This window comes from Tachysurus fulvidraco, chromosome 7, assembly GCF_022655615.1.
Source record: "Tachysurus fulvidraco isolate hzauxx_2018 chromosome 7, HZAU_PFXX_2.0, whole genome shotgun sequence".
In the NCBI taxonomy this organism is placed as follows: domain Eukaryota; kingdom Metazoa; phylum Chordata; class Actinopteri; order Siluriformes; family Bagridae; genus Tachysurus; species Tachysurus fulvidraco.
This window is the reverse complement of record NC_062524.1, coordinates 16,604,555-16,615,040: the sequence shown is the minus strand read 5'-3', so window position 1 is coordinate 16,615,040 and position 10,486 is coordinate 16,604,555. Positions and strand designations below refer to the sequence as shown.

Sequence of the window (10,486 nt, the reverse complement as noted above, 5' to 3'; positions counted from 1 at the left end):
GGTTTATTTAGAGTTGCGTAACACGCAACTTAAGGTCTACGAACGAAGGTGTTTCTAATGCTACGTTTACAGTTCAGAACGTAAAAAAAGTGAAAACTATCAGCATCTTTATATATCGTATATTTATAGATATAATATTCTTTTTTTTTTCCACATTTCACATCAAAAGTTTTGGTGTTCATGACTAAATCTACAATGTTCTCCACTCGGTAAAAAGCTACTTGGAAATGCACAGCGTATCCAAAAAACGCCAAGGATAAACAAAAGATCTGGGAACACACAACACGAACAATAGCTAAATAAAGGACACGTTTCTTTCCTCATCCACTAGAATCTAACGTTAGATATGAATACTGGGATCCAGAAAAAGCTCGCATGGCAGTAAACGATCGCTGTATTGTACATCTTGGACGGGTTCTGTCACGATGACGCTATGTACAGGTTGCGTTTGAGTTCGCTAAGGCCTTCACCACGGTTTCATGCATTGTCTTGGCGCAGAATGGAGGAAATAAAAAGAGGGATGGATGGAAGAAGTGAGGGAGGGAGGGAGGGAGGGAAGCGTGTATGGCTGAATGATTTGTCTCCATTTTTACTTTCTAGAATTGGATCTTTGGGGAGGTTCAGGAGACTGACAGCACTTTCTCCAGTGGAGGAATGAAAGAAACGTAGGAGATGAAAAGTTTTTTTTATGCTTGTCGTCGCTTGTTGGCATCCTCTGGAAGGAACCTCGTTTTGTTCCATTAGATAGACGAGTGCACCTATAAACATAGCAACCTACTTCATTGGATCTATTACCTTACATTTACCTCAGAGAACACAAATGTACATGTACCATGTTTTGTTTTTTACTTCCTGTTGAGAAAGTCCAGGCTCAACAACATACCTCCCTCAGCGTCTTATCACAGTTTCAGAATAAGCAGAATTAATTTTTTTTAAAAACAAGGAGACATACCTGTCTACATAGAAGTAATGCTCTCTCAGGAGAAAAAACTGCCTACGAAACCTTTTGTTACAGGTGATTATTTTTGGCACGTTGCCAGAGACAGCATTGTTAAAAAAAATTAAATAAAATAAAAAAATAATGGCCACGCTTCTCTTTCACCAGTGAGCAGTTCTCTGATCTGATCTTATTCAAGCAAAACACTTGAATTTTACTCCCCAAATTTCCTCTTTCTTTTTAAAAACGTCTCCTGCTAGAAGTGGATCTGGTGTCCGCGGTAAACTTTTACACATACTTTTTTTTTGTTTTTGTTTTTTGAATATATATTACTCTGTCTCCATCATAAATAGCTTTAATTCTGACAAACGTACAGGGCATTTTGTACACGAGTAAAGAGCTTTTATCTACACGCAGGAAGAGAGGAGGTGCTAACACGCTCCGCCTTTTATAAAACACATACGGCAATTCTGTGCAGTTCGCAGTATAATATGACTGACGTACATTATTATAACTATTGTTATTATTATTGTTATTCTTTTTAAAAAATGACTTTAATCTTTTTCATTAGAGTGATTATGTAGGTCATCATTTCATTAGTTGGGTATCTTAGAAATAGGTGCTAGCTAATCTAATGGGTTTAAATCTCTAAATTTCTAGTGGTTAATAGTGTGTGTGTGTGTGTGTGTGTGTGTGTGTGTGTGTGTGTGTGTGTGTGTGTGTGTGTGTGTGTGTGTGTGTGTGTGTGTGTGTGTGTGTGTGTGTGTGTGTGTTTGGTGTGTGTTTGGTGTGTGTGGCTGCACAAAAGTTCTGGAATAAAAGGACAAGCTTTAGTGCGACTGATGTGGAAAAAAGATTTAGTCTCACTCCCACCCCACCCCCCCTTTCTGTTCATCTCTCCTCTCCTTTGCTCTGTGTAGCTCTCCTCGCTTTCTCTTTCTTCCTCTCCTCTTTTTCACTCCTCTTCTCCTCTCAGTGGCGGTCATAGGCGCTGGCTGTAGTCGTGGCTGCAGGTCCTGAACCCCGCGTGGCTGCGCCGTAATAATACGGAGACCCTGAAGGACAAAATGTACATCTATCAGTCAGATGTCACATAATAATCTACAGTGTTAGTGATACAAATTTCGATTCTGGACTCTATTCAAATTCTACATCTCAAGTCAATGTCAATTATTCCATTATCATGTACTATAGTTACTATTAGCTTACAAGAGCTAGCAATATGGCTTATTCAAAACGGCCAAAACCTCAATTTCCACCAAACACACTTCATTTTCATCTCTAAAAACTTGCTGATTTATTATAACCAAGAGCATTAACATTAGCAGATTGTTATTGGCTTCATTTTCAGATCATTTCCGCATGCAGCTCCTCTGTCTCTTTGCTTAGATTAGATTTGCTGGTTTTGTCATAGTGACAAAAGCCAGAACTTGTTTTGATTTTTTTGGATGTATGTGTTTATATATGTCCACGTCTGATCGTGTAGTGATTCAGTGGCTCGTGTGAAAATGCAGACACTAAAATCACGTGGAACTAACAGGTGGAACTAACACTTGGCTATGCAGTAATAGACCTAGACTAATACTTTGCTGTTATTATTATTTTTATTATGATGAGTGGTGTAAATGCATGCTGGTTGCTAAAAAGATGGCTGATCTGGTCTTACTCTATGATGTTATTCTCACTGAGATCGCAAGTCATTATTCTTTACAGGAAGAAACCCATTTCAACACGCTAAGACACACATCTGTCTCGATCAGTGTGTCCTGGTATTAAGAGCTTATGGACTCTGAAAGATGAAAAGCCTCTAGTATCACGCTGACTTCACCATCAGACAGAAATTAAAGGAAGGATGAGAGGAAGAGAATAAAGGAGAGGTAAATGGATGGATGGACAGATGGAGCTCTGGGGTTTTACACAAGTAATTGTGCATGAATGTGTGTGTGGGGTGTGTTTTGTATCTGAAACAGGGGGACTATAAATAGTTACACACACACACACATACACACACACATACGCACACGCGCACACACACGCGTGCACACATACACACACATACACACCCACACACGACACACCCACACACGCACACACACACACATACACACCCACACATGCACACACACACACACACACACACACATACACACACATACACACCCACACACGCACACACACATACACACACATATACACACACACACATGCACACACACACATACACACACACACACACATGCACACACACATACACACACATACACACACACATTCGTCTGTCAAAACATGTCTGAAACTCACTCACAGCAACAGGAAATACTCAATGCTCTGTAGTAGGAAAAGGTCAAATGTATATAACACACACGATCTTGCACTTGCTTAGTGTCACTTCAGCTGACAGACACATTGAGAAGCCATGTCTGGGTATTTGTTCTGTGTGTGTGTGTGTGTGTGTGTGTGTGTGTGTGTGTGTGTGTGTGTGTGTGTGTGTGTGTGTGTGTGTGTGTGTGTACCTCCGGGTTGTGTGGTCTGGCTGGGAAAAAGGCCTGAAGAAGCTGCTCTTTCTGAGCCTAGAAGAGAACCGTACTCCTGCTGGAACACTGCAAACAAACCACACGCCCCATCGTGTAAGAAGTGATACAGGACTGAAGACAGACCGTTAATCTAATACATGAAATACATAGTATTTGTATCATATCAGATTATTGTGAGCAGGAATCTTGCTTCTCAGTGCTTCCCTGTACTGAGGGGAAAAAAGCATAGCTTCCCTTATAAAGGACATCTTGTGGCAGATCAAATCTGTCACATCTTGTGACAGATTCCATCTGAGCTGTTTTTATACAAAGCACTATTTGTTTTAAGTCTGGTCAGAGAAGTACTGTGTTCACAGCGAGAAAGCAGTGTATGAACACCACAAAAATACAGGATTGTGTTATTTGGATCTGGTCACATGCAAACTAAAAGGTTCCTGCTTTGTTCCTGTGATTGTGTGTTCCATCTGGGTTCTTCAGTTTCTTCTTGTTTCCCATCCTGGTTGGTGGACTGGTCAATAAATTGTGCCAGTTTGAATTTGTGTAGTGCACTGCAATGGACTGGAATCCCATCCAGGGTGCATTCCTGCCTCAAGTGTTCTCAGGGTAAGCTCCTGGATTCAGCCCAACCCTGACCAGTACTTACTGAAGATGAAAGAACATATGAATGTGAAGGAGTGCTGTTTTGACCTGACGTTCCATCATCAAATCTATTAAACCTGATAGCTGAGAGAATTCAACAACAGCCCTTAGACCCTCTCATAAGGAGTGTTGTGCTAGTTACTAAGAAATAGTAACTAGTCACAGTTACTAGTTACTTCATTCAAAAAGTAACTCAATTACTTTGTTGATTACTTACTCCAAAAAGTATCACATTACTGTTAAAATTAACTTTTTAGTTACTTTTTTAAAGAAATAATGAGCATATTTCCACTTTGAGAAACTCATCTTGCTCTCACCTTGACTGCTACACATACTTGAATAAACAGAAACACGCCCACAGTGCGGCATCTACATGTTTACAGGTTGGCATCCACTAATCCTACAATGCGTCCCTGCTGTAAACAGGTTAGACTGTAGGCTACACTTCAGCCTAAATGATTCAATTCAATTCAATTCAAGTTTATTTGTATAGCGCTTTTTACAATAGACATTTCTCAAAGCAGCTTTACAGAACATAAACATAGAGCAGAAGGTAAACATAATTAATGATAAAGGAAATAACGAATAATAAAAGATAAGAATTAACAGAATAAAAATTCTAGATTATTATTAGATGTATATAGTTCACAGTGTGTATGTATTTATTCCCCTATGAGCAAGTCTGAGGTGACTCAGGCAGCAGTGGCAAGGAAAAACTCCCTTAAATTGGTAAAGGAAGAAACCTTGAGAGGAACCGGACTCAAGGGGGAACCCATCCTCATATGGGTGACACTGGGGGTGTGATTGTAATATACAGTCAAACAAATGTTGTATTGGTGTGAGGTTCAAGGACTTCTGATCTAAAAAATTTAAATTAAATTTTAAATTTAAAAAAAAATAAAAAAGATTTAAATTAAATGAATTAATTTAAAAAAGTAACGGACAAACGCACCATATGGTAACGGTAATGGAGTTACTTTATTTAAAAAGTAATGCGTTACAGTATTAGCTACTGTCAAAAGTAACTGTGTAACTAGTACTGTACTAGTAACGCGTTATTGCCCAACACTGCTCATATGTGTGCTTGCATTTTTCTTTCTGTTCCTTGCTCAGTATAGGAAAACACCTTGCTTCAGTTTGTTCAGAGTTTGTCTGTTTAACAAATAATAATAGAGAAATAATAACAGACAATAATAGAGAAAACCTTTGAATATTCCTCAGATGTCCCACTGTGGTTTGGAAATTGAACTGTGAGTCCAGTACAGTTTGGTGATTTTTTTCCTGTTTAAACACATCTAACCTGGTCAACTAACCTGGTGCTAGACTCCAGGGCCAGATCTGTTAAGGTTAGAGGTGTGTGTATGTGAGTGTGTGTGGTGTGTTTACCCAGCAGGCTTGGATTGGTGAACCTCCATGACTCATTGTATGTAGAATACTGCGGGTGGGAGTATGGACTGCCCGAGAACTCACCCCCTGCCATGAGAAACACAGAAGAAGAACATAAGGGCTTTACAGTGGACACAAGAGGCAGAAGCTGAAAGAGTGCAAGTAGTGGGAGTGTGTAAAACTCCACGACTATCGAACGAGTGCAAGTGTCAATTTGCGATGGTTTTTCTCCTCCGTTGCTTCACTAGTTTCCGCTCTCTCATTCTCCCTCTCAAGGGAACTCACTCCCTTCACTGACTGCCACAAGCTTTCCCTTTCTCTCACTTTCTCCCTCCATCTCAGGCTCTGTCGGTTCTGCCTCGCTGCTTTCGTGGCCCCCCTCCCCACCGCGTGTCAGCCCCCTGCTGAAAGAGAGCAAGAGCGAGACAGAAAGAGAGGCATAAAAGCGATACACAGAGGAATAAAGTAGAGGATGAACAGTAAAGCGATCCAGGGAGAGGTGCCGTAATCGATTTTTCACTCAAACTGATATTTCCAGCATTTTTTATTAACATTTTTGTTAGCATCCCCCCCCCACGTCCTTGTCATGAGTTTTTAAACTATTGACATTATAACTAAGACACTCATTTGCTAATTAAGACCAAGGGAATCAAGGTACATGGCAATTTAATACTGGAAGAAATTTCATTAGCCCTAAGTTGTTACTCAAATATTATTTTTGTGAAATTTGTCTCTAATGTATTTTCTTGTCTTTTTTGTCCAATTATTTGCTAATTATTTCTAGCGGGTTTTTCTTGTTCTTTTGTTTTTGGTTGGTTGGCGGGGCAATAGGTAGCATTGCCACCCCCAGGGTCCTCAGTTTGATACTGAGCTTGAGTAAATGATGTTTTTTCAGTTTTTCACGTTTGCCCCAAGTCAGTGTGGATTTACGTGGGGTCCTCTGGTTTTCTCCAATCTTTAAAAAACATGTTGGTTGGTGAATTTGCTAAGGGGTGTGAATGAGTGTTTGCAAGTTATCTTCCAATGGACTAATGCCCCAACCATTATGTATTCCCACCTTGTGCCAGTGTTTCTGGCATAGATTCCAGATTCCCTAGGGCCCTGACAAGATAAAATGGTCAACCAGATGAATAACTAAAAAATCTTTTGCTTTCTGGTCAAGGGGCAACAGTTCATAGAGATGCCGTAGGGCATGTAGTGCCATTGATGCTTGTAGTTTCAGTTACGACCACCTTGTCATTCCAAGTGGCAGGTTGTTTAGTGAAGGAGAATGAAGGAAGACCAGGATGAGTTGACACCGGGGGATCAGGGGGTCCCAATCAATGTGGCAAGGAAACCTGTCAACATTGGTGGAGCTGCTAGGAGGCAGGTTCTTAAACAGCTAAAACATACATCAGCGTTTGGAAGAACATCACATCCTGAAACCATTCAGTATTTAGAGTTTTATAACTTTGTTGTCTTTGTTTTCTTTTAGACTGAGAGCGCTGATCAACGTCTACAAGTGTGTCTTCTTCTTAATGAGACCAGTTTTTAGAGTAGTTAATGAGTCAGGCCACTGACAGACAGCAGGGTGACACTGTTGCTCTAAATATAATACACTTTTCCTGTGTCTGCGTGTCAGGCCAAATCTCTGCGGGTTTGTAAATCTGTGTTGGCTGTGAAGTTGGCGGCAGGCGAAACCATAAGCAAAGCTGGAGGAGAAGAACAGAGTGCGCGGGAGAATGGATGAATGAATTAGTCAAGGGTCAGCGATGATTCTCATTAAAAACAAATTACTGATGTTGAGAGGGGACAGCTGTGAGACTGGGGCCTAATGGCCCTTCCGTCCTGGCTCAGAACTCAAATACAACCCCCCCCCTTTAAACTGTCCGTCACCCTCCACCCTCCTCCCTCCTTAACGTCCCAGAACCCCCTGGGAGTGCTGTCAACCTGGCAGACAGGAAGTGGCAAAGACAAGCGCACCTCCCACAGGGACCTCGGCAGAAATAAAGCAGGGGTGAGAAGGAAAGATAAAGAAAGCGCTGATAGCAGAGAGTGTTGGTATATAAAGACAATAAAACAAAGAATTTCTTGGTAGATAGTTTTGGGTCTTGTTAGTTATTTGATGCTATGAGACTCCCTGTGATTCCTGCCATCACAACCTACTTGAGTAATTGCAATCAGTTGGTATCATTAAACTCTAAAATCAGGAGATGCTAAAGTTAGATTAGACAAATGCTTCTACCAAGAAAGGTCCAATGCCTTGGAAAAACCTCCCCTAAAGCTAACCTAAAGTACTGATGGTATTAGTGAGAAAAAAGAGGGCTGGGGGACTCACCAGGCACCATTCCTGTGAGCGATGGGGCTGAGTAGCTGCCCTGGCCGGCTGGGGGAACATGAGGAGGGTAACCTGGAAGCGTAGTGCTACCTAAATCACGACCTGGGAGAAAAAATTGACTGTTACTTAAAAGCATTACAGAATGTAATTTGTTATAATCTACAAGCCTCTTAGGTACTCTGGTGGTGCTCAGGTCACAGTTGGAAATTGCTATTGCTATGCAATAGCGTATTTAGGGTTTTTTCAAGACTCTCGCATAACAGAGAACAATTAAAAGAATTAAGTTATGCAAACCTGAAAGAAAAATATATCAATGAGATATTTTCATATTAATGGGAAATAGCAAAAACATCTTTCATTTACAATACAACACGTTTTATTTGATTATTTTAACATGGATTAATGTGAATGAGCAGGTAACTATAGAAACAGTAACACATTGTCCCTGCGATTTGAAATATAGACGGAACCGCAGTAGGGGTTTTTTTTTTTTTACAAAAATAGCCGTCTTTAAAGCTACGACTGTCCCCGGTCGACTGCCACGATGACACTTTACATGGATTAAGTGACCCCTGTGTGGTTAAGCATTTCCCTTTTCTTTAGCACCTGAGGTCGTGTCTCTGGATCCGTAATGGTGCAATTAAACAAACAAACACACACTGATGTGTGACAGAGTCTGGCTGTCTCTGCTGTAGCTTTTTGTACAGTTAGACATTTTACATGTTCCTTGTGCTGACCGCTCTCTCTCTCACTCTCTCTCTCTCTCTCTCTCTCTCTCTCTCTCTCTCTCTCTCTCTCTCTCTCTCTCTCTCTCTCTCTCATTTATCACCAGTCTTCTGTCTTCTTTTTTATTTTAAACATTTTTATTAACTTATTAGTAGTAGTACTAGTAATAATAGTAGTAGTAGTAGTATTACTAACCCCAGTAATAGTAGTAGAAATAATAATAATAATAATATTCTTATTAGTATTTAGACATTATGTTAATGCGATTTAGATATTAATTGAATCTGAAATGTATCTCTCTCTCTGTCTCTCTTTCTCTCTATATATCTGTCTCTCTATTTTGTGTGTGTGTGGGGGTGTGTGTGTGTGTGTGTGTGTGTGTGTGTGTGTGTGTGTGTGTGTGTGTGTGTGTGTGTGTAGTTGTATTAGGATACATGACAGCTCCGTCATACTGAATCATGTGTAGTGCAGTGCTGAAGACTAGAGGCCATTCATCATCATAAACACTCCTTCACACTTCTGCCATCGATCTCACTCAACACACACACACACACACACACACACACACACACACACACACACACACACACACACACACACAGCACAGATACAGGTGGCTACACAAAGGGGAGAAGTTTAATAAAGAAAAAGTAGGAAAGATGAAAATAAACAAACAAGAATAATTTCATTTAGGTGGATTTTAGCTAGGTGAACTTACCAATTACTGGAATTAAGAGCAAAATCAAAATCTAGTACTGTTCAGACCACACTTGGGATCACTACAGAAAAATCTATTCACTGAAGAGGAACGTACACGAGGATGTGAAAAAAGCATATTTGGTTTTGAGAGCATTCAGTTCTTCCTTGTGCCAACTTTAGAATTGTTGGTGTTATCCTGTGTACCAGTAGAATACAGGACAAACACCTGTAGTATTAGTAAATAAAATGGAGGAACTGTGTATTACAATGTAGACCAAAAAGGTCTAGTGAAGGTCTAGTGAATAGTTAACCATCTAACCAACCATTCATTATTTATTCACTGGATACACCGGTAACACTGGTGGTTACTTGCCAACTTAAACCTGTATAGAAAATAACAAAAGTTACGTCCTTTCTTTTAACTCACTATGTACCATAACAGGTCCATGCAGCCAGAGCAGCTGTGGTATTGGTTAAAGATGTAAATGTCCAATTCACTTCCATAACGAATTGAAATCTACCTGCAAAACCAGTATGTGTGGAGAATTCCGATCATATTCTGCTAAATGAAAGCTAACTCGTTGTTCTAAAGGCCCAGTAGGAAAAACAGAAAAACAGAACAAGAAATATAGGATAAAGGATAGGATGGATAGACACATCTCGCCTCTCATCCTGTCTCCAGGGCTGCCATGTTGGACATTTTTAGCAAGTGTGCTGCGACAGAGAGACATTAGCGAAGACCGGGTACTAATCCACTCCGGGTCAGTGGACAGGGCAAACGATAGATAGAGAGGGAGAGACGGAGGGTAAAGTCAGACAGGGCCACGTCCTCTGAGAGCAACTGTCAGCCGAAGGAACGGATGGCGAGTAAAGGAAGGAAGGAAGGAAGAGACGAGTGGTTTCTCTACAGCCAGGACCAAAAGAGTCAGATCTGACAAGCTTCCAGGTTGGACTTGCTCTTCTGTCTCGGATCGTGCATGTCTTTGTTCTGTAATTCATATTCGGTCTGGCTGGGAAATATGACGGAATACTGATAACTCAGTACTGATACTATACTGAGTGTCATGGACACAGTAAGTACTTTCATAGCTCGAAAAGGTAAAAAATTTCTACCAGAAATACTTGTTTTCATTTTGACAATAATGCTAATGTTGCTAGCAGTCACAGAAAATGAATGGCTACCAATTACGCATTATACACACTATACATCATGCTAATTAGTGGCTTCCGTCTTTCTGGTCAAGCTGT

At 40.5% G+C, this 10,486-nt stretch overlaps 1 protein-coding gene across 3 annotated transcripts in view; it reads right to left on the bottom strand.

Moving 5' to 3' along the window:
• Positions 1-1,615: 1,615 nt before the first annotated feature.
• The window catches only part of pax5 (paired box 5), a 42,303-nt gene continuing 33,432 nt past the window's right edge, over positions 1,616-10,486 (bottom strand). For all 3 annotated transcript variants that reach the window (XM_047816004.1, XM_047816003.1, XM_027134929.2), the window contains exons 8-11: positions 7,814-7,915; positions 5,497-5,583; positions 3,451-3,537; positions 1,616-1,992 (exon numbers count right to left, since the gene is read on the bottom strand). In XM_047816004.1, the coding sequence (XP_047671960.1) occupies positions 1,910-1,992; positions 3,451-3,537; positions 5,497-5,583; positions 7,814-7,915 (359 nt within the window). In that variant the 3' untranslated portion in view covers positions 1,616-1,909. The remainder of the gene's footprint in view (positions 1,993-3,450; positions 3,538-5,496; positions 5,584-7,813; positions 7,916-10,486) is intronic.